The 24,807-nt window shown below is 36.5% G+C and overlaps 1 protein-coding gene across 2 annotated transcripts in view; it reads right to left on the minus strand.

Annotated features, from left to right (window-relative positions):
* Positions 1–3,185: 3,185 nt before the first annotated feature.
* LOC110033066 (alpha-amylase 3, chloroplastic) overlaps positions 3,186–24,807 on the minus strand; it is a 97,147-nt gene continuing 75,525 nt past the window's right edge. For both annotated transcript variants that reach the window (XM_020736926.1, XM_020736925.1), the window contains exons 10-13: positions 16,166–16,415; positions 14,996–15,118; positions 14,239–14,406; positions 3,186–3,567 (exon numbers count right to left, since the gene is read on the minus strand). In XM_020736926.1, the coding sequence (XP_020592585.1) occupies positions 3,409–3,567; positions 14,239–14,406; positions 14,996–15,118; positions 16,166–16,415 (700 nt within the window). In that variant the 3' untranslated portion in view covers positions 3,186–3,408. The remainder of the gene's footprint in view (positions 3,568–14,238; positions 14,407–14,995; positions 15,119–16,165; positions 16,416–24,807) is intronic.

The following is a 24,807-nucleotide window of genomic DNA, read 5'->3' on the forward strand; positions in this document are numbered from 1 at the left end:
TTGAAATGGTAGCAACCCAAAATTTATTAGAGAATGATAAAGTACACAATAGAATTGAGTTACAAGGAAAACTTTATATATTTGTTGAGTAGTTTTATAAATTAACTTTAAAGTATCAAACTCAATATTGTCTTATTCTTATGCTTTCATAAAATGGTCTACATTTATTACCCACAACTTTTAATAGTTAGTCATTTTTTATTTTATTCAATTTGACATTCATTATGATTATTTGAATACAATAAAAATCAACATATTGTTTTATACTTTTTGAATTCAATCTTTGGGTGATAATACTCTTTGTTTATTATATTATTTGTAAGTCCATATATTCTTGAGTGCACATTCACTTACAACAAATTTTTGGTGTTATTGCCTGGAACTACTTTCTCCAGCATCAATACTAACTACTTTTAGTTTGAATTCAAGATCTTTCTATTATTTATTTTTTTTTAATCTTATTATTCTACTTAGCTTTTTAGATAATATTCATAATGTATGCAATATATTTTAGATTGGAGAGTTCAATTGACTAGTTCGATTAGAGATGTTGATAAATTTATTAAATTAATTAAATGAAATCCAATAAATAACAAAATTGAACTAAATAAATAAGTTATAGATTTAAACCAAACCAATCAAAAATGTAATTTGATTTATTTTTTTGGTTTAGCCAAGTTTAAAAATCCTAACGAAGATCTATGCACACTTAATGGATGATGAAGACAATTTAATTTTAAACACAATAATTTAATCTTATGGTTTAGCCAACTTTTTTTTTTCAAGTCAATCCAATAGTTAAATTTCAGATAACTCTTAGTTTGGAACTAAAAATTGAACCGTGTTTTTATAAATCAAACTAAATCAATCAAATACACTTGATTTGATTTGATATTCTATTTTAATCTAATTAATGCACAACTACTTTCAGTGGTGATACATTGCTATCTTTTGATTGAAACTGAGAACACTTTAAAAGTATTTGAGGAGATAAACACAACCTTTGATACTATTACACACATCATTACAAATCTCAGGAGACAAATATAAGCCTCGACATAGGATCTAGGCCTTACAAGATGATGGCGTGTGAATTGTCCCTGGTAAACCATGCTATCATGAAGCCTAGGATTTACACAAAATAACCTTGAGTTTAAGCTACCAAACTTTTGATGGTCCAAACTTTATAGTTTTAAGGCCTAACTTGCGAGACCCGAAGTACCACATTAATGTTTTTTTGAAAATTTTCATAGATTTTAATAAAACAAAGTTTTAGGTGATGTTATTAGATTGTACATGTTCTTATTCTTACTATTCAATCTATGTTAAAAGTTGGCTAAACTCACTATCAACCATCATGAGTTAGGATTATTGGGCTCAAAAAAACATTGCATTGGTGAAGATCTACATTTGAATAAAAAATTTAAAATCCATAGTTTAATGAAGAAAACTATGGCGCAATGCTAAAATTGAAATTACTCCCAAATAATACACATCTATATCCAGCCACTATCATATTCTCAAAATTTTTAAAAATAAATGCTTGATAAGCAATTCTCTAAAATTTTGCATATATTTACGAAACTGCACATCAATATTCCATTCATTAATGCATTAGAATAAAAGCCAAGCAATCAAATAGTTTACGAAGGAAATCTACTCTAATAAGAGGAAGTTCGAGGAGAGCAAAACTACTGTGCTTGCTGATAAGTACAATTTTACATGAAGCTTCACCACCATCTACATTATTAGAAATATACATTTCAAAGATGAATTCTGCAATTTGGGGGTATAAATATATCAATGATTTGAAATTAATGATGTTAAGCCAACAAGTATATGCTATTGGTTGATAGCAATACCTTACTAAAGTCATGGAGGGTGGGTGTGCTTATGAATGTTGATAAAAATATATTCAGTGGATTTCATTGTCTTGATATGAAAAATCAAAATCAAGCTCAAGAGATTGATACATTCTGAGTCATTGCTTCTTAGCCATAGGAAGGAACTCGATCGGATGTACAAAGTATTTCACGCAATGTATTATGCAAGTCAAACTCTATTAGAGGCACAACTGAATTATGCTATCCAAGAAAAAAAGTTCTTAGCTACAACCATTGATTTTAACAACTTCAAGCCATCATAGGCATATAGGTGAATGTATAGAACAATCATACGAGTAAACATGTAAGAAAAAAATAAGAACAAAAGCCTAAACTGACCCAATGGGTCCTATTGTAAGAATTCAATTTTACGATCCTAGGTAAAAAATTTGTACCAAATAAGTTATAACATATCATTTCTCAAGATTGGAGCATCTTGATACTAGCAACAAAATGAGGTAGCTTACTATAGAGATGCTTCTAAATGAAAAACCATTTTCCCTTCAGCATAGCATTGATTCCTTAGCTTGTAGACTATCAATTATTTGGCATATACTATTCCGCTACTGAACAATGATATATCAATAGCACGAGAGATTTCTTTTTGAGATTAAGCATTATCTATGTTATGATCCTTTTATAAGTTCTATCCAAATCAAATCCATCGGCAAGGCATTTAAAAAGAAGAGAAGACTAACATTATACACAAATGCAACCCTTGTAAGTGTGGAGGTTATTTTGGGGCAAATTGCATCGCTCTAAAAATTCTTCAATCCAGCTATTTTGGCTCATGCTAATAAAAATACCAATAAATCTGTAACTAGATATGTTCCTTAGGAATGAAGGCACTGGTGGGGTGAAGATGGCAAGTAACATATCCAAGAAGAAACTTAGCCCGACTCATTACACCCATAATCCTACTTCACTCTCTTCTTGTTGTTTTAGCAGCACCACTTTACTATATTGGGTGCTGAACCTCCCCAAATTTGAGGGATTTGATTGTCAAGGTTGTAGCCATGCTTATTTAGGGTGAATAATTAACAACAAATTGCAAAATGTATGATTGAAAATCATGCCACTGAAGAAATAACTTTCTCCAATTACAAGGCCATGAATACTTTCACAATGTAGCCTTGCTTGGGACCAAAAGGAGAGTATCTAAAGAAACAAAACGAAACTAGAGATTAATGGAAAGAAGCAAACAGACATTTCAAAAAGAACAATCTCGTGTTTTTATCAATAAAATTAAGAAAGAAAATTAAACACGGCCATAGTGGAGTTGTGCAAGCAGAGACCTAACCATTAAGTAAATACAATGATTTACACTTGTAATTAACTATTGATTATATATTTGTGGAGTAGAATACATTAAAATCTCTTCAATGCTACAATACAGGTAATGCTCAAGCTCTCTTCGAAAATCACACTATCAGTGTAGCAAATACAATGATTTTCTTTGCAGCATGTACATTGAACACAACAAAATACTATTAGTGATTCAACAAACCTAGAAATATCTATACAGCTATGGTGCTTCCCAAACTTTGTACTCATTTCCCTCGGCAGCCAAGACCCACTTCTTGGAACCACTGGATGGTTCATAATCTCCTGGTCCAATTTTGATTGCAACTTTCTCATCGATTTCAGCAGCATAAACATCCCTCTCGACCTTCATAATCTTCACCTGAATCAAACACATAAGCAAAATGACTGACCAGCAATGGTAAAAAGCAGAGGAAACCTAGGATGGTTAACATGATTCTACAATTGGTTCATGGATTGAAGTGAGAGCATAAAACTTAACCCAATCAAACCGACTCACTGGTTCACATTAAAAAAGAACCAAATACTCCAAAACATCCTTGCCAAGGCCTGTAGCAACGGCCCAGCAGTTATTATTAGTGCTAAAAAATATCGATGTTTGTGAAAAGATGTTCACCCAAAAAATTATTCATGCTTGAACACAAATTCTAATTGGTATGATAAACGAGTTGAACACAAATAAGAGCAAACTTGTTTATTGTAATAATTGAAAAAATAAATAAATAAAATAAGGGAATTTTAAAGGGTTTGTGTTGATTCGAAGGGTGCAATGTCTAGATGGTTTTGTTTTAAGGAGATAAGTGTCCCATTCAAAGAAAAAAAGCAAACCAAACTGAGAGAATGAGAGCGGGAAACAAAGAGGCAAGGAGAGGTTGTGTTTCTCTTACCAAAGATTCGACTTTGCAGAAGCCGATGCCAAGAACGCCAGCATAAAGGAGGAAGAAGAGGTGTGGGAGATTGCCGAACCCTAGCCTAGAAGCGTGAAGGGGGAGAGCCTCACGATTATGGCCGAACCCAGGTCTACGCCAAGAGGAAGGAAGAAGGCAGAGTCGAACCAAGCCTGTGCGGGTGGCATGCAAGAAGAATGCGGGAGACGTTTTTTTTTTTTAAACATACTCAACTGTGAGATAAGGATGAATAAAGGAGGTTGTGTTCAAGCAAACCACTTTCTGCCACTAGCATTAGTTATTATCACACATTAACTACAGTACCCATGCTAGATTTCCCATGCGGAATCAAATGCTACAAAATTTTATAAATATTCAATGGCTATTGTAGCTCATTTTATTTTAAAGTAATATTTTATGTTTAATAATTTGATTAAAAGATAAGTAATAAGAAGGGAATATCTATAGAAGATGTGGACAACCGATGTTAAGATAAATTTATCAATTGTTGAACAAAACTTTTAAATTTGTAGTGGCTATTTCATTTATTTTGAAATGATTAAATGCTAGTTATAAAAAATGAACATAAAAAATTTTGCGTATCACTATTCGATCTTCTGTTTCCGTCTTATAATATTCAAAACACAGGTGTGATAAAAAAGATATCAGAGTCAGTTTAGGATTAAATAATACAATCTTGATGAAATAGCAATAAAATAATTATAAGAAAAATAGTCATTATTAAATTAAAAGTTTAACTCTGATTAAGTTATTATTTTAATTCAGTTAAATGAATGCACCTGAGATTATGAAAGAGGAAAAAATGATGGGAAATGAGGAAGTATCGTCTGCTATAGTTGAGAACACCACTACCCTTGATCAAGATGATGCCGGGGATAACACAAATAATTCAAGAGTCAAGATCGCAACCTAATGGGAGAGATACAGCTGTTGTGTATAAGTATTTAAAGATATTTCAAAATCTGCATACACATTCATTCAAATGAACGTAAGATATGATTGAGGGGAAGAATTGGTTGATCCAAATAGAAAAGATATTAGATAACATGGCATGTTTGGATGAAAGAAGAGTACCGTTAGCCACATTTATACTGGATGGAAAAACTAGCATGGGTACTGTCAGGACAAGCTAACAAACATGACCGACATAATGGAAAGTTGGGATGAAGCTTGTCAGAGAGTTGTTTGTATCTATATTCACTCGAAGAAAAATGCAGGACAAGTTCATTAAGTTAGTTCAAAGAGAAAAGACAGTTACACAGTATAAAAAAGAGTTCACTGCACTTACAAAGTATGCACCATAGTTGATAGCTACTGTAGAAGAGAAGTGTATCAGAATTCTATTTGGATTGAAAGATTCGATCGGGCAACCGTTAGTGTCCTTGGGAATAGATGATTGCACGGTGTTAATGAAGTGGGCTAGAAGAGTAAAAATTGATTTTCAGCTTACTCAAAAGTGTACGTAGACACAACGTAGACGCACAAGAGGAAGAGTATTGATAAACAAGAGCATATGGATCAATCAGAGAGTAAAAATTTCAACAAGCCTAAGTATATTTTAGGTGGATTAAGTAGAGGCACGACTCAAAGTACTATAGTCACTTGTCGTCAGCCTATTCACATGGCTAGATACTTCCGTTCACTTGGCCAGAAAACTTCTGAAGAACCAAAACTAAATGGAGCACTTTCACAAAAGACTATAGATGGACAAAAAAGAATAAAGTCTACAGTTTCAACTCCTACTCAAGGTCAACCACAACCAGTCCAACCTCGAGTTTATGCCCTTACTCGTAGTAGGCCAAAAGAACCTACTGACATTTGAAGATGTTGCTAACATAGGCTCATGAGTGTTATGTTTGCTTGCATATAATAGGTATGTCATTCTAGTGTTTTTTTTATTTTAGACGGTGTGAGTTGTCTTAGTTATATCCTTTCATTTTAGGTGTGATGTTGCTTCAATTGACAGGGAAAATTAGTCGAGTAATATTGCAATAGATCATTGTCTTGTTGTATCCACTTTTCATTTTAATGAAGGGATCTAAAGTTTTTAATGAAAATTTTTAATTATGCATATGTTTCCCACAATAAAAAGAGGTTGCGAAAGATTCATAAATTTTGACGAAAAAATTTTTAAAGGGGAGACAACAATTGTATTAACTGAATAATAATAATAATAATAATAATAATAAATAATTACATATTACATACAGAACACCTAAAATATTAATATTTATAAAATCTAGTATCCAAATGATATTTTGAACTACGTGATCAAACCATTGATAATTGATAAGAATAAAAAATATGATATTTGAGTGAGAATTTGAAAGAGGGTAATAGATTTGTATATAGCAATGTTTCGGGTGCAATGTATGTAATTGCCCCTAATAACTAATCAGAGAGGTAGTAGGGATACACATCATTATAGTTTCCTCTACAGGAGACGAAGCCAATTCCACCATTCATTCGAACAGATCTAATGGAGAGAACAAGGATATGCGCCCTAGCTGTTAGGTGGAGAAGGAAGAAGGAAGATAGGAAAAGAAGAAACCAAAGGAGAAGAAGAGGAAAAGAAAGGAAGTGTGTTATGTCGAACCTTAGCTGAAGGGAAAAAAGGGAGGAGATCAGCTCGCCATCTGTGCTTAAGTTAATATACGACGTCTCCCACGGTTCGACGATGCCTCGTCCTGTCGCGGTTCGCGTCCTGCACGACATCTCATTTGCAGGCGTCTCTCCCACAGGCGAGGGCACTCCCTTCGCCGTCGTCCTTCTACGCGTCTTCGCTATCTTCCTGACGATGCGACTTTGCTTTTCCAGACGATTGTTGCTTTGTTGCCCGACACACAGACACCATCTTGTCGGTGGAGATGACATCAAATATCCATTCCTATGCCACTGCACCTGTCGGCGACATCCGTATTCCTACACGTGCTCTTTCAAGTTCAGAGACTGATTTTTATATAGGTAAGTCTTGCAAAGTTCCACAATCTTTCCATGAGGCTCTTGAAGGTGGTGATGATCACACATTCATTAAAAAACTTGGAAAAAAAATGGGAAGTCTGCTCTATTCTCATAGAGGTTGAAACCAATACTCTCGCATCTTATTGGCGTATTGCTCTAGTGGGGAAATTTCTTTATGGTCAACCAATACTTGAGATCATTTGAAAAGAATTTGATGCTATGAAGCTGTTGGGTAGTTGGAATATTGGTCTACTTGACGGTCAATACATATCGATTCAGCTATCTCACGATACCGATTATACTCGTATTTTTTCTCAAAAAGTTATCTAGATCGACAACCGTCGTATGAAAATTCTGAAGTGTACTGTTGATTTTGATAGAAAAGTGAATTATCCTATCATTCCTGTTTGGATAAAATTTTTGGGGTTAAATTACACCTGTTCAACTTGAAAATTCTCTACTCCTTAACAACTGCTTACGGTAATCCTCTCAAGGTTGATAGTCCTACGCTTACTGCCACCAGACCCTTTGTGGCTTATGTGCTAGTTGAGAGGGATATGACACAACCAGCTCTAGATGAGGTATGGATTGGAATCACTCACAACGGGTATTGACAAAAGACAAAAGGTTGAATTGACAAAAGGTTGAAATAGAACCACACCCTTCTTATTGCTCTCATTGCAGTATGTTTGTTCATAGTTCTACCATTTGTTATCAATTGCATCATCACCTAAGGTCGAAGATCACTCAAAATAGCCACCTACTATCCTTGTTGAGAAGATGCAACATGATCCTCTTTCCAACACCGCATATCCTGACGAAAAAAAATACTACAGCTACTGATCCAGTCGTGCTTATACCACCCACTATTATCGAATAATGCTCACTTACACGCCAAGACACACGAGTGCTCTTTTGATCCAATAAAAAATCAACTGGTACAACATGTAGCTGTTTCTAATGTTTAACAACCTACACATGGCCGGCACACTATAGACCAATCCACTAATCATGTGAGTCAATCTTTGGATGAAGAATGACAGGTCTATTCCAAGAGGAAGAAGAAAAATGGAGGCCGACTCGAGCTCGAGAACTTATTGGATGATACATTGGTTACTACTGACAATGACACCCATCTTACCAATTTATTAGTTGGTTTCTTCCCTAGAACTAGAGGCAGAGGCAATGCCAAATTGGGTCACCCTCTAGCTACCTGATACTATGTATTTCGACACTTTTAGGTTTTTTCCTTTTACGTCTCTCATGTACTTTCTGTATTTTCTTGTTTTGGAACTATTTTTGGATTTCGTGTGGGCAGGGTGCCATGTTTAGGCCCTCCCACACATTATATCTGTATGTTTCTTTCTATTTAATATATTAGCCCTTGGGCTTTCTCTAATATATATATATATAAAAAGGTACAGATAGGTTGAACACACACAAATCCAAATAAAACAAATATACATAAAAATAAACAACCAAAAAGCCACCGACGGACACAAAAGTGCAAGGGACGTCTCACTTTAGTTCTCTCTCTGCCTCTAGTTCTTGGAAAAGAGTTCTCTAACAGATTGATAAGGTGCGTACCATTACCCGAAGTAACCAAAGTATCGTGCATCAGATTCCTGAGCTCAAGTAGGTTTCCATTCTTCTTCTTCCTCCTGAACGTGTAGACCTTTCATTCCTCATCCGATCAATGGATTGTTCCAAAGGTGGCCGGATAAGTGTAAGTTGTTGCACATCATGATCCCTATAAGCCTGAGAAACATTAACATTTTACTCGATCAGATGAGGCGGTAGTGAAACAGTAGAAGTATTGTCACTTGTAATATCAGTGATATGTTCTAGAGCAGGTGGGGTTTGAAGAATCTCCCTCGCCCCCACGATAGGAGGTTCCAAAGATGGGGGAGCTACAACATTGTGTGAAGATTGAATGGTTGACATATTGTCTGCGAGGTTAGTGACGTCTTCAGGGGTATCCTTTTGATGATCAATAGTGTCAATAACTTAGAGCTGAACAGGAGTTAGATTCTCTGTCTCTGGCGGAGCGCTTTGCTTTTTTGTCTGAGTTGTGGGTGAAGATGGTGGCATTTAGAACTAGAGTGGCCGAACATACGACAGTTCGAACAATAAGAAGAAAAATGCTTAATCACTACCTTTTGCCAATATTCATGGTGTTGTGTGTCCAACCAAATCTCCTCAGAAGCGGATGAAGTGATGTCTCTTTCAACAAGTACTCGAGCTTCAGATGGGCGGGAAAGACTAAAAGTAAGAATATCCGTTTCAAGTGGCTTACCCTATGCTGAGGCAATAGATTACAACATTTTTTGAGTGAAAAAATGAAATTTCAAACCAGGGAGACGAATCCAAACCGAAATGATTGGTGGTTTCGTATGTGGGTCAAAATCCACAGACCATTTCAGAATCTTTATTGTTCTGTTATCAATCCAGATAATCCTTCTAACAAATAAACGCGTGCAATCCTCTTCATTATTAAGTTGAATAAGAGTGTCTTCCATCTAAAAGTCCAATTTTTCACTCCCAACAAGGTGCATAAGCTCAAATTCCTTACAAATCAGCTCCATTTTGGGATGGACATACAAAAATTTCCTGACTAAATTCAGACTATAGTAGGAAGTAAATTGAATACCTTTAGCTTCTGTAAAAAAGATGGCAGATTTTTCATTCTTCCTACCAGGTTTCTTGATGTCTTCCTCTCACTCAAACGGAGTAAAAAAACTTGATTTAGGTGTACCTGAGGCTTGGGCACCCGCAAGGACAACAACATACGATCTGTCCGAAGCCATATGGAGGTGCGGAGAGCAAATTACAAAATCAAATAGGGAGCAAGGAGCGGAGGAAAGCCCCTCTATGAGCTGCAGACGACCAGCTAGCAACAGCTAAAAGACGCCCCAAACACCTTCTCGGGACAACGACGAGACGCAAAAGCCCGCGCCCAGACGTCCTCTTAGGCGTCCCTCAAAAGCCGCTGCGAGAGGCAACTAAGAGCAGCTGAAACGGGATGAAGAAACTCGCTGAACAAACGCCCCCGAGCCCGAAGACCTGTCGAGAGAGTCACTGAATCGAGACAACAGAGCCGCTGCGACGCAACGGAAAAAGACTGGTGATGAATGTCGTATGTTCTGATTTCGCTCTGCTAGGTTATCTCCATTATGGCAAAACCTGGTATCTCTTCGTCGATCTGCTCTTCGTCGTGCTTCCTCCTCTTGGTCGTGCTTCGTCTGTGTCGTGCGGCATCGGATTCTTCGTCGCGCATCGTCTCGGCTCTTTCACGCTCGAAGAAGAAGAGGTTTCTGTGTGCGGCATCGTTCTTCATCGCGCGTCTTTCGTTGTCAGCTGCGTCTCCTGTGATCGCGCTTCTGCGGCTCCCGGCTCGTCTCCTACGGCTCCGTCTTCTGTGGCCCCGCTTCCTGTTCCATAGCTACTGCTCCTTCTCAACCACCAACTACTTCAGTTTTAAACTTTGGGAAGGTTTCTTTTGTTGATATGGTTGGCTCTATCGGATCATATCAGGTTTTCCCTCAGGTTTACCATGAATCATTCAAAGTCTAGGAGGACTGTAACCTTATCAAGAAGACGGGTAGGAAGAGTATCAAACTGGCTCTATTCTTCTCTGATGTTGAAGTTTCCAACCTGGTTAACAAGTTCAAATTCAACTCGATTGGAAAATTCCAATCGGGACATCCCAAAATAGAAATCGTTAGAAAGACTTTCAAATATCTTAAACTATTGAGACTTTAAAAAGTTGGCCTCTTTGATGGGAAACATGTGATGATATAATTATCTAAAATGGAAAACTGTCAAAATACTTTCCAAAAATTTTATGACAATAAATAGAAAATATATGAAACGACTTAAGTGGTCTCCTGATTTTGACCATAGGTAAGAACCACCTATAGTTCCAATCTGGTTTAAACTACCTGGCCTAAAGTTGCACTACTTCAATCACCAAGTTCTCTATCATATTGGAGCTGCACAAGAGAGACCTATGAAATTGGATACACCCACCTTCAATCTAACCAGGCCTTCAGTTGCAAGAATTCTTTTTGAAAGGGATATCACCCTCCCTGATGTGGACGAAATATGGTTTGGTACTACCCACAGTGGGTATTGACAGCCAATTGTTGCAGAACAAAGACCCTACTACTGCAGTCACTGTAATTGTTTGGGCACACCCCTGTCAATGCTTCAGACTTTACCCAACATTTGAGATCGGCAGATCCTAACAACATCATCCAAGTACAGGAAAATATAGTAAACACTGTTAATCTTTCGGAAATGTTGAATAAGAATTTCACTCAAAAGACTACTCCTCACCAACCAGTCCAACAACTTCCACCTATTGTTGTTGAGGCAGCTCTTCCTTAGATTACAAATACTACGAATTTTGTTGTAGCAGATGCTAGCCCGAGTGGCTTGGAACCACCTATTGTGAGAGAATGGGGTACTCATGTTTTGGAGGAGTATCAGGATCAAGGTGTGCTGCAGGCTAAGTCAGATCAGCAGTTTACCTCCATCGAAGATCCACATATTGTTCAGACGGGACTACCTCTGACAGATGATTGACAGGTTTACAAATCTAAGAAGAAGAAAAAAGAAATGCTAGATCTCAGTAATTCTCAGGATGACTATCATAGTTTTGGGCGGAAGCCCATATCTCAGTATATTGCTGGACTCTCGCCCCAGATTTAGGTGAAGGGGAAGTGGTATATCCACCGACTACACCCACCATGATTAGAAGTTGTTTTCATTTTGTTATATTTTTAGGAGAATACATGTAGTTTTAATCCCTGTGAGCTAGCTCTTTGTACCCACTCACTAAAACATTTGTATCTTCTTTTATATCAATGAATTTTGCCTTTTCAATATATATATATATATATATATATATATATATATAAATGGCTGGATTCGGCTGCTCTGTCGAGGCTCTGCTAGGGTCTCGCTTCACGGCGAAACCCTAGCCTCTGCTACCTGTATTCCAAGCTCGTAGAAGAAGGGGAGTACGCTCCTCTGTTCCGTCGTCTGTTTCGTTGAGTTGCGCCTGTGCTGTAGGGCCAATCGTGATTGTGCTGCGACTGCTCGCTGTAGGGCCGATCGTGATCGTGTTGCGACTGCTCGCTATAGGGCCGATCGAGCTATGCCTATGCTGCTCGTTTTCTGCTGTTTCGACCAGTACACGTCTGTTTCATCCATCCTGCGCCTGTTCCCGCGGGTTCAACGACCCGACGCGCGTCGTCGAGCTGCATCGGATAGCACCATCTGGTTTTTTTTGGTTTTTGCATCTGCGGGCTAAAGGATCGTCGTTATGGCGCTTCCTTCTTTGGTTGATTCTAGCAAAGCTTTTTTCTCCCACGTGGTGGGTAATCATCTTGCGGAATCTACTATTGTCTTCCCCTCAAGCTACAAGGAATGTCGTGATGGTAAGAACGATTGCCCTTTTATTAAGAAAATAAGCAGGAAGAGTGAGAAAATAACACTATTTTTCTCTGATTCAAAAATTTCAACCCTAACTGAGAAATTCAAGTTCGCTTTTATTGAGAAATTTCAGTGGGGGCACCCACCTACGGAAGTTATCATAATGAGTGTTGATGATCTCAAACTTGTAGGCAAGCGGAAAGTGAGACTTTTGGATGGGAGACATGTGTTGATTCAGCTAACCTTAGTTAAAGACGTGTTGATTTAGTCAATGAAGTTACTCAAGTGGTCTCCTGATTTTAACCCAAAAACATGAGTCTCCTACTGTTCTGGTATGGATTAGTTTACCTGGCCTCAAATTACATTTCTTTAATCATCAGGTTCTTTATTCTATTGGAGTCATTCTTGGAGATCCTATGACGCTAGATATGCCCATGATTAACCTAACTAGGCCTTCTCTGGCCAGAATACTTATGGAAAGAGATATTATCTTATCTGATATTACTGAAGTCTGGCTGGGCACAACTCACAATGGATATTGACAATCAATTGTCATGGAACATAAACCTTTCTATTGTACCCACTGTAAGATGTTTGGGCATACACTTGATAAATGTCACAGGTTTCATCCAAACTTGAAAGCTAAAGCTCAAGCAAACAAAGAGGAGTCTAACCCCATTGCTATGGACACATCTGCTCAATCTGTTCCCACAAGACAGGATTTGCCTATGGACCCCCCTTGCCAACACAGCAATTCCTGATGAAGAACACCATACTACAAGTACAGATCCAAATGTGTTTATACCACTCAATGTTATTGAAGAAGACCTACATACATGTCATGACACACGAGAATGTTCCTGCTCTCCTGATTCAATAAAAGATCAGCTTGTACAACAAGTAGTTGCTTCTAATATTGAACAACCTACACATGTTTGACACAATTTAGACCAATCCACTGACCAGGCGAGTCAATCTTTGAATGAGGAATGACAAGTCTATTCCAGGAGAAAAAAGAAGAATGGAGGCAGACTCGAGCTCGGGAATTTATTGAATGATACATTGGTTACTACTGGCAATGACACTCATCTTACCAATTTATTAGCTGACTCATTGTCTAGAACTAGAGGCAGATGCAAGGCAAAATTGGGTCGCTCTTTAGTTACCTGATAATCCGAATTTTGATACTTTTTTATTTTATTTTCTTTAGGTTTCTCATGTATTTTTTCGTATTTTCTCTTTTTGGAACCATTTGCATATGGTGGTATCGAGTGGGCAGGGTGCCATGTTTGGGCCCTCCTACATAATTTATCTGTATCCTACTTTCTTTTTAATATATTAGCCAGTGTGCATGTGTGTGTTTGTGTGTCTATATGTGTGTATATATGTGTCTGGATGTATGTATGTGTGTATGTGTGTATGTGTGTGTATATATTTTCTTTATGATTTGTAAGCTCCTTTTTCTTATTGGTCACATTATCATGAATGACAAGTAATAATTATTATCACGTATTAGTTAAGGTTATATATATATTGTTGCATTTGATGGACTCAGGTCTTATATTTAGTGCTCCGCATATCAGTAAATGAGCCAAGCACAAACAAAATTTGCCAGCTTCTTGATGGGCTTAAGAACAGGAGTCATATTTATCATAGGTTTATATGTACACACTTATGCTCAAACTAAGGTGGAAGTGAATTTCTAACTTGTTGCAGCTATTTACCGTACTCCTGCAGTGGATCTTGCATCTTCGTCTGAGAGAGATTAGTTTAGAGATTTCATGTCGATAATGTGAGAATAAATGGTCATAGAAGACAGCTGGTGTGCCAGGATGTGTCAAGATGTAGGCATATCCTTGCATTTCCTTGCCTGATGGGAATCTCCAATGACCCTGCAAAAAATAAACAGAGAATAACAGTAAACTGCTGAATATTTAACGTTGTAGAACAAATGTGAAGTAACCACAAAAAAACAAAAAAAACAAAAAAAACAAAAAAAAAAAAAACAAAAAAAAAAAAACCAAAAAATTAAACATAACCAAAAAATTAAACATTACAAGATTACAAGTGAAGCCTTAAGCTGAATTTTGTGCAACCATTCGAAAATAGCATGAAAGCAGAGAAGCGCCAAAGATGACTGAACTGCCCACCCAACCTTGCTTCAGTTTCTAAATGCGAAACTTGCCAGGAAAAGAAGGTCATGCCTAGTCAAACTTCTCACATAAAGCAAAGAAGAATCTTTTCAGGGAAAATGCATAATCTACGGGAAGGTGACTCGCACGAAGATAAATGATCATTTTTCAGAAATAAAATGGTAGCTTTCTAGGAATGGTTATAATAACAATGGGAAACCAATTTAATATAGTGAAATGTCAGAAATTTGAACAAATCCATGTATTTGAACTTTATCTAATCCTAAAAGAAACCTAAATGTTTAAATCAAACTCCACATTAAAATGGCAAAAAGCAATTCACTATTACCTGAGTAGAACCAGTATCATGATTCTCTATAAATGTTACTGCACGAGATGGCCACCACCCAAGTACCCCAGGTGGCTTTCCTTTCACATCAGACAAGCGCCAATATTCACATTTTTCCAAAGCCTAATAGAAGAAGAATCACTAGTTAAGCTCTCATGTCACAAACACTCCAAACATTATTAATTATAAACTCTCTTGTCAAGCTGATCAATTCAAGTTCATAAATTAAATGGAAGATTCAAAAAATGGAAACTCTAGATCTAGTAAAGAGAGTTCTTAAGAGATGATAACTGACATTTGCTATTCAAATATTTATTAATCAATCTATGATTTAGAATGGATGCAAATGCAATCAATTCAAAACATTTAGGGATATAAACTAAATGGATCGAGCATGCAGCATTTCACAAATAACCAATCTTATCTTGTTTGGCTTCAAAAACAGTTATTTGAATGATAGTGCTAAATGAAAACCCTATGCCAATAAGCATCTGCCCCTCAGTTTTAAAATAGGAAAAATCCCCCAACAGGTTTATCTAACAAATGAATATATGTCCATCATATGATAAAGTAGACTCAATAAGATGACACTGAAATGATCCATGGTAAAAATTTCCAATATAAGGAAATAGTGCATAAGGTGTATGAAGCTCTAGCAAACTATAGGTTAATTGAAGGGTTTGATATATACAACCTTATTCCTATTTTAGTACAGAAATTGTATTTGTGAGTCAACTTCTGATCTCTGGATCATTATGGGAGCAATACACCCTGGTCGGTCCTACAAAATTAAATATATATCTACAAAGCAACTGTGGGCAAGAAAAGGCCTAGCAGGAAGGATGGCCTATTTCACTAAAGATTCAAGTCCAAAGTAAGCATACAAAAATGATAATAACCAAGATTCTTTTAACTATTTCTGAATGTAAAAGGTAATATAATGTCTGCTTAACAAAATATTCTCTTTTGAAATTCAAGACATGAATTCGGTTTTTTTGAAAACTTTGAAAAAAAGAAAAACAAAATGTATACACGTTCAAATTATCTCACTTTATAATATTAAACGATAAAAAATACATTAAAAAGTGATTTGATGTGGCGGACTAAAAGAGGATTATATTTTTAAAGGAATATAAGAGAGCTGAAGAAATAGAGTACAAAAGAACTTACCGTGTGAAGGATTCCTTTCGTAGTGACATCGAAGGCGCCAGATGTTCCATTTGTATCATTTATCCAATCGATAATCCTCTGCCTGTGTGCATCTTGATTATATTCCATTACACCATATTCATAGCTGAGAGAATCCCAGTACTCGCCTACACAAAAATATGGTTCACTTGCTACAATATAATCTTTGACATAACCACCCCAAAATCCTCGAACAAAGTCTAATCTCCATCCATCATAGCCAACTTCTTTTCTGAACCAAGTAAACAAAGATATTAAACATCACAAAAAGGCTTTCATTAAATCAGGATTAACATTCAGAAGCTACTAAGGATTGTAGTTATTTGAAGTAGAGTGTAATCTAATATTACAGTTCTATGCTACGCCAGTGCAATCCATTCAAATATTGCTCGTTAAAATTTAGGGGATTTATTGAAAGATTGCATTGCCATAAAGAATAATTGACGGTTATAATAGCTTCCCTTTTTCACATTGGTTTTACCAATCAAGGAAGGTATCTTCATTTAAATTCATGCTCTAAATTTAATATGTAAAAAGAAAAAAGGTAATATCTATTGCTATAATAATATTGAACTCAAGATGTCAGCAAACAAGCAGCCCCTCTGGACACCAACATCATCTCCAAAGTAAATAGACCACAAGAACAACAACAACAACAAAGCCTTAATCCCACTACACGGGGACGGCAAAATGAATCTTTTTTCTCCATTGCATCCTATTTAGTGTCATATTTTCATTTGGTTCTAATAAATTAAGATCATTTTTTATACAATAAGCCCAAGTCTTCCTAGGTCTACCTCTGCCTTTCTTAACATAAGTCGAATGTAAAACATCTACTAATTAATCTCCAACTCTATTAATTTTTACAACATTGTCATTCAAACTCTTATCTATAATTACACCTACAACATTTCTAATGCGACTCTTTCCAGAATATCAAAGTTTAAAACCTAGGTTATCAATCTACTTAGCCTTTTCTCCAACCCATTTAGTTTCTTGAATACATAAAATATTAATCTTTCTATGAATCATAATATCAACTAATTTCATTAATTCAACATTGGGAGTATCTATATTCTAAGATCCTATCCTAAAATTAATTTCATTAGTTTCATAGACTAACTTTTTTACCCGCATCCATCCGTAATGTGGAACTCCGACTATTTCATAGACTAACTTTTTTACCCGCATCCATCCGTAATGTGGAACTCCTGCTTATTTGACATTACACCCGGGTACCAGTGTAGCTGCACATGCACAATTTTCACTATATTCAGGCTATACAGCGTGTCGCTTCCAAAAAACGTCATAGCACTTACAGAATGATAAAAAAGATTCATGTCATGATTTTTTCAACAAGTTTTACGCTGGTTGTCAACTACCTAACGCAACCCTCCACTTTTCACATTCTAAGTAAATAGACCAATGGGAAAAAATAATAGTTTCCAAGAATTCTATAAAAAAAGGATACAAAGTCATAAAATTAGCAAAACAAAATTAGATAAAAAATGAACAATACCAAGTAAAAAAAGAAATCCATAATGCTAGTGCTTCAAGGAATCAATTTGTAAAATAGGGCACATTAGATCGAAAGTCATTTACAGAAAATAAAAAATTCAGAGAAAAACTTCAAAAAAATAATCAGTATTTATACTCTTGAACACTTCTTTTGTTTGGGATGAAATATGACAAACCATCATAAGTCCTTACTCTTTAGTAATGCAAAACCAACCAAACAGCTCAGTTGTTTTGGCGATGGATTATGCAGTGAATATGAAGGCTTATATGGTTTTTTATATATATTTGCTACTCAATTGGCTGCTTTGACAAGTGAATTGGTCTATTGCATTGTAGTTTTTAGGTGTTAAACTACGTTAGCAGATGGCATTCCGTCTATTTCACTAGTTACGGGTCTGTTGCAGGATCCACAACGAGCCTTCAGCAGGTGCTTGACGATAAAAAAGATAAGAGTTTATGGTTATCCTATTCTAGCAAATTAGCGGCTCGCCTTCAACAATGAAAGGCAAAACTTTTACAGCTTTTAAGCAAGGTTTGCTAACTTGTGGCTGTCCTTTTTTATTTTTAAGAAAATTTCATTAGAAATTATTATTCTAAGTAATAGTCTTTAGCTTATAGAAAAGATATTCCCGAGAAGAAATGGCCAAGAAAGTTGAATCTTTTATCCTTTCAATAGCTATTTATATACAAAACTACACAAAAAGAAAAAAGAACGGAAATAAATACTTACAATGATTAACACAAAAAACTGCCATTTGAACATTCAAGAATTGCAATGTCAAGAGAGTAAAATGTGGGCTCATTCTTTCTTTCTTTCATATGAAACAGCGAGTGGTATTTACTTACAAGCAATGAATCAGTGACCTCTAAATTTCCTCATCTAGCTCTTCCCCTAGCCCTTCTTAAACCAATGGCCCTTCAACACTCCCCTTCAAACTCGATGGTAGAGATCCAAAATTATAAATTTAGTTAAAATATCTATAAATGAGGGGTTGCTAAGTTCTTTTGATGAATATATAAACAAGTTACCTTCTTGTTCAGACATCTGAAGCACAAATCAACCCAACTTGTAGTTTACATGTGTTATAAAACAACTATCCACTTCGCATGTTTGGTTCGTTCATGTTGTACAAATCAATCCACTTGGTAGTTTATCAATTCACTAGGTTAGCTACTTATTAGACGCTGGTAATGATGTCAACTGATGTGGCACGTGCCATGTCAACGGCGCCTAGGTGCCCATCTGACACTGTTCAAGGCCTCAATAATTGGAACTTAACTTGTTGGTTGACATGGCACATGCCACATCAACCGTTCCTAAGCTTCCTGACACTAACTCAATGGCGCTTGTACTGGTTTCTAATATACGGAGGTGGTAATAGGATGTCCTCTGACTTGTCGTAGGACGTAGTGTATGCCATGTCAGTGTCGCTGTAGCGCCCATGATAGTACCTACGAGCTAGTTAGAATAGGTCGATGGAGGTATTCAATCGCTGGTTGAAGTGGTGTTTGCTACGCCAGCAGCGCCTAGGGGCAACCAGAGAGCTTGGTGAGTTTCCTCCTGCGCTCTCCTCTTCCCATTTCGAGCGGTCGATCGCAGAGCCTCGTGTCTTCATGGTTCGAGTGCTAGTTGAATGCATTGAACCTCTTAATACTTTGTGGTCAACAACAACCATCGCGTAGGTGAAATGTCCTGAAATCCTTGCGTTATCATTCTCTAGAGTTTTAGGTTTTGTGTTAGAAAACTCAGGGTATGTTCTATTTTAGAGGAAATAAAGGCTAGTTTCTCTCATTTCCCCAACTTACCTCATATTTCGAGTGTGTCTCCTAAGTTTACGGCCCTTAGTTTAGCACTGGTGCTACAGTGCCACCCTCAGGTGCAGTGATGTAGTCCCCATTCTTTTAGAACTAATACCTCAATTTTGTGTATTGGCACTTAAGTGCTAGTCTATCCCAAGTAGCGGCTCATCGTTACCGCAGTAACGATGCATTGTCACCCTACTCGACTATGTGAGGTGTCAAAGTGTTGTATCCCAACATTGCAATGTTGGTATCAATTTTACGCCTAAGACAGCAACGTCGTTCTTAATGTCGCAACCCCAAATAGACTTTGTTGGTTTGGGGCTCGCATCGTAGCGCCCATGTATGACACCAAAGCGCTAGCCCTTGTGAGGCTCTCTGCCTATCAGTCGAGCACCACGACCTTGTTGGTCAGATTCGTGGAATCACACTTTTTGTTCCCAAGGACATAGTACACTCATTTGGAGCGGCAGCACTTAGGCCTAGCCGAGTTCGTTTTCCTATCTCGCGAAAACATAGTCAGTGCACATCTTTTGTTGTGGTACATTGGCCATTTTCCTTTCTTGCAAACATGTAGTCGATGCTCCGCCTTTGCTGCAGTGCAACAAACACAGGTCACCCTACCAATTAGTCGGGTTCTACTAAGCTGAACATTTGGTGGCTCTAGAAATTTATAAATCAAGACAAGCCAAGAATTTTTACCCACGGGTCCTCAGTACACTCTTTCTTTCGTTTGGGTGGCAACCCACTTGTCGGCTTTGCTCTGTTAGTCAAGTTCGATTGTTCTAAATAAATGAGTCTCTAATATTTATAATTGGAGACTTGGGAATTTGTATCTCAAACAATTGGTACACCCTTCTGCATGAGTGGCGGTTCTTCGGTCCGACTTATCGACTGGATTTATAATAATCTCATTGTTACCGGCTTGCTCATTATATGTTTGTTTCATCCATTTCGTGTTTACCGATTCAGACCATCCAATGAGGCGTGTAGGATAATGCTTAAGCCCTGCCATTACTTAGGGGCGGGTGTCTGTATATAAGGTTTTAGAGCATCAACAAAGTCCCTCTATTGATCTAAGGATCAAAGGGAGTCGCATTTTGGCGCCCTAGCGCCAGCCTCTTTGCCTCTGGATAAAAGGGGCTACTCCGCAGTTGTGCTGTCAAGATATTACAGTGGCATCCCTTTGATATGACTGGCATCTATTTGCATTATATATTTTCATACACATGCATCTTTGGAGTCATTTTTAACTTGTCTCATGCAAGTCATTTCATATTTGTTATGTTGCATACTTGATAAGCATTTGTTGCATGTTGTATGATTTGCCACCCTATAATTGGAGTTACAACGGTTGGCACCACTACGCCAACCCCATTCATTTTTATGATAGAAGGTGTGTATCCTAGGATTGTTCAAAAGACCTGTGATGCCATCTTTCTAATTCAATGTTGCATTTTGCATGTGTTATGCGACCCCTTGTATACCTGATAGTGAGTTTGCATCTGTATTTGTCACTTGCTTGATGTCAAACCCACTTAGTGGGATAAAAGGGATATAGATGGATCGATTATTAGTAGAATTCAAGATGATTGGCTGAAGTGGAGGAATGCTTCGGGCCTATTGTTTGATAGAAAAGTACTGCTTACAATTAAAGAAAAATTTATGAAATGGTGGCGAGACCTGCAATGCTTTATGGGCAAAATGTTAACCTATAAAGGAGAAGCATAAAGCAAATTTAAGTGTTGCTGAGATGACAATGCTAGATGGATGAGTGTCTTGGCACATAGAGACAAAATGTGAAATGAATCTACCAATGAAAATGTTGGTGTAGCTCCAATGGTAGACAAGATTAAAGAGTCGTCTTAGATGGCTTGGTTACATTAAACGTCGACCATCTGATGATACGATTAAGAGAGTCGATGTTTTAAATTCGACTTATGTTAGGAAAGGCAGAGACAGACCTAAAAAGATAATGGCTTATTGTATAAAAAGTATCTTAATTTTTTAGAATTAAATAAAAATATGACACTTAATAGGACGCAGTGGAGAAAAAAAGATTCATGAAGTCGACCCCACTTAGTAGGATAATGGTTTGTTGTTGTTGTTGTTGTCACTTGCTTGATGCATTTGTCACATCATGATGCCTTTGTTGCATCCTTTTTTAAACAGAATGACACTATTGTGTCATGTTAGATAGGTTTATTTTCCCATGCATTTGATTTGTTTATTACGGATTTTTATGCATTGGGTGTTCCACTCAATCCAAGTGAAACACTAGTTTTCCTTCTATAGAGCTAGGTTGCATCAATCAACGATCTAGAGGCTCGGCTTCAATACCCTTAAATTGACATGTGATTGTAATAGAAAAATGATTATTGTCTATTGATTTATCCAACTTGGCAATATGAATTATCCTATTACTAACCGATCCTATAGGATCTCTCCAAGCATAGGTCAAGATTAATATTGGTCATTTCTCATGACGAGTGTTAGATTATCCAGACGTTTGAGAAGAGGCCAGTTTGGTGGCCTCGTCAAGATCTTACAGGAAAGCCCTCTAGCCCGTGCACTGCAATACTGTTACTTAAATATATGTGTAGGCAACATCCTGTAGATGGTTGTTTAAAATTAGGGTTAGAGTGTAGCTAGAATTTTTGTATGGAAGGCTATTATAAATGTTAGGGCGTCCCTTAAAAGCAGCATGTTGTATGACATGAATACAGTGAAAAGTGTGCAAGAATCACTAAACTGGCGTCCGGGTGTAATGTTAAATGTGCAAAGGTTCTCACATTTTGATGAGAAGAGTTAGTCCATTAAAATAATATTAGGATAGAATCATGGAATATAGATATTCTCACAGAAAAATTAATAAAATTAATATATATTATGGTTCATAGAAAAATAAATATCTTATGTATTCAAGAAACTAAAATGGGTTGGAAAAAATCCTAAAGAGATTGATAGATTGGGTTTTCAACTTTGATATTCATATAAGAGTTACATTAGAAATGGTGTAGGTATAATTATATATAAGTTTGAAAGATAATATTGTAAAATTTAATAGAATTGCAAATAGGATTATAGCCTTAGAAATTGCTGTTCATACTAAGATTTTTTATGTTATAAGAGTTTTAATCTCCTCAAATCGATTTAAATATATGTTCATGAGAAAATTTTTGAAATAACATAAAAAAATAATAAAAATGATACATCTTAAAGAAAGATTTTTTTATTGGAGGAGAATTAAGTGGATTTGTTGGTAGAATAATAGAAGATTTTAAAAATACTCAAACATCTAACCCTAAAAAAAATAGACAAGTTTGTTCAGATTTTATTGCATAACTTCTTCAATCTACAAACATGTCTATTGGTGTTCCTATTCGATGAGTCCAAGAAACTGATATCAAAATAATGGCAGCCCCAATTAAGTGGATTTCAAGATTGTCTTATCTATAGCCTACCTCTAAGGTTGTCACTACTTAGGAAGGTCCAACATGTCATCACTTTAGATAGAAATGATATTTTTTAGTAATATTTGGAAGACTATGGAATATTACTGAGTACTAAGTTTCATATCAGTTCAGCAATGCACCCACAAACAAATGGTCATACAAGAGTTGTGAACTGCAATTTTGAAAATCTTTGTGTTTTGTGGAAAAGAACATTCAATAATGGATCAAGGTCCTTTCAGAAAAGGAAGCTTCTCCGGAGAGAATGACGCAGGAGCATCCTGCAGAGCCGCGAGATCAAGCCTCCAACAATCCGATTGCAATATTTCAATGTTACAGTGAAATAAAAAGTTTTGCAATCGCGGGAGGGTTGTATCGTGTGGTTTTGACTCGTTATCAATTTTTGCATAATTTTTGCATGTTTCTTTTATATTTACTTGTTTCTAATTAGGTTATTTTCTATAGAGAAAGTATTTATATCTTTTTATTTTCAAGTTTTTTAGACTTTTGGTTTGTTTTGAGAAATAGAGATTGTAATCCTTAGTTTCAACCCTAGATAGTGCTGTATTATGTTCCTTTTGCGTGTGTTGTATTTATAGCTTGTGCGAGAACAAGTGGTTAACCTGCTTGACCTTCGTAATGCACCATTTGGACATCTGTCTTGATGTTTTGAGCCAAAACAGCAGTCGAGTGAGCGCTGAATCTGTTGTCTGACAGCATATTTCGTCTCATATCCCTTTCAAACGTCATCAACCTCCCATATTCTCCTTCCCTTGCTATCCCACAACCATCTCCCATTTAAAACCGCTTCTTAAACACTTTCTAAGAGGCCTAGAATGGAGTCAGACTTACTCGCTACCCACTGGATCTTGATTTGTGCATCAGAACGAGGGTTGGAAATTGTGACTAATTGAATTGTTCACCTCCGCTAAACCACTGCTTGACACTAGAGAGGTTAGTTAGTGTGTAAAAAAAGAGAACTTATCACCCTCCATCCTGAATTTTCAATAAGACTCGAGTGCATATATGTATGGTGTTGTAGTACAAAGGCAATTTACTAAGATTAGGGCATATCTAAAGCATGATAAAATATGAGTTGAGTCTTAATGTTGTTGAATGCTACACATTTATCCTAATGGATTCTAGCATGTTCTTGGATAGCCAAAAGTTAATGAATCCGAGCCAACAATCTTAAGTTGAACAAAATAATAAGAGAGAAAAAAAAGAATAAACATAAACTCAAGCTTACCTTAATACTTGATGATGTCATTCCATCTTCGTCAATTTCCATTATGCTTAAAACTACATTTTATAGGGAAAAGATTCAATGCCTAGAAATTATGACAAGCTAAATCTAAAGCTCATCCAAACAACATGGTCGCAAATCTTATTATTATCATTATTGAGAGATGAAAGTTATTGCCCCCGCCTAAATAGAACAATACTCGGAGGAAAGTGTTAATAAATGATTGACTATGATCAAAATTTACGAATCTCTAAAGCTATCGAGATCAACTTGCTTTATTGCAACCCTGACCCCAAACCCAACCCCAACCACACTGTTTGATCAAATTGGACAATGGGTTTTATTAATAATAGACACAAGCGAAATCATAAGGAATGGCTAAAATAAATAGAGCCACTCATCTTGATGGGTTTGATCAATCGATAACCAATCAATAAAGTGTTGTTGAAAACATGCAAGATTTTTTTAATCATCCTGACATCCACAGCCAAAAACTAAATCTCAACCAAATTTTGACCTTCAACCTTATACCCATCGAAACTTTGATCAGGAGAAAAGGAAACAAGGATGCCTACGTGAAATCTGCAAAGAAATGTCCAAGAGCTTAC

Source organism: Phalaenopsis equestris, unplaced genomic scaffold (genome assembly GCF_001263595.1).
Source record: "Phalaenopsis equestris unplaced genomic scaffold, ASM126359v1 Scaffold001082, whole genome shotgun sequence".
NCBI lineage: Eukaryota > Viridiplantae > Streptophyta > Magnoliopsida > Asparagales > Orchidaceae > Phalaenopsis > Phalaenopsis equestris.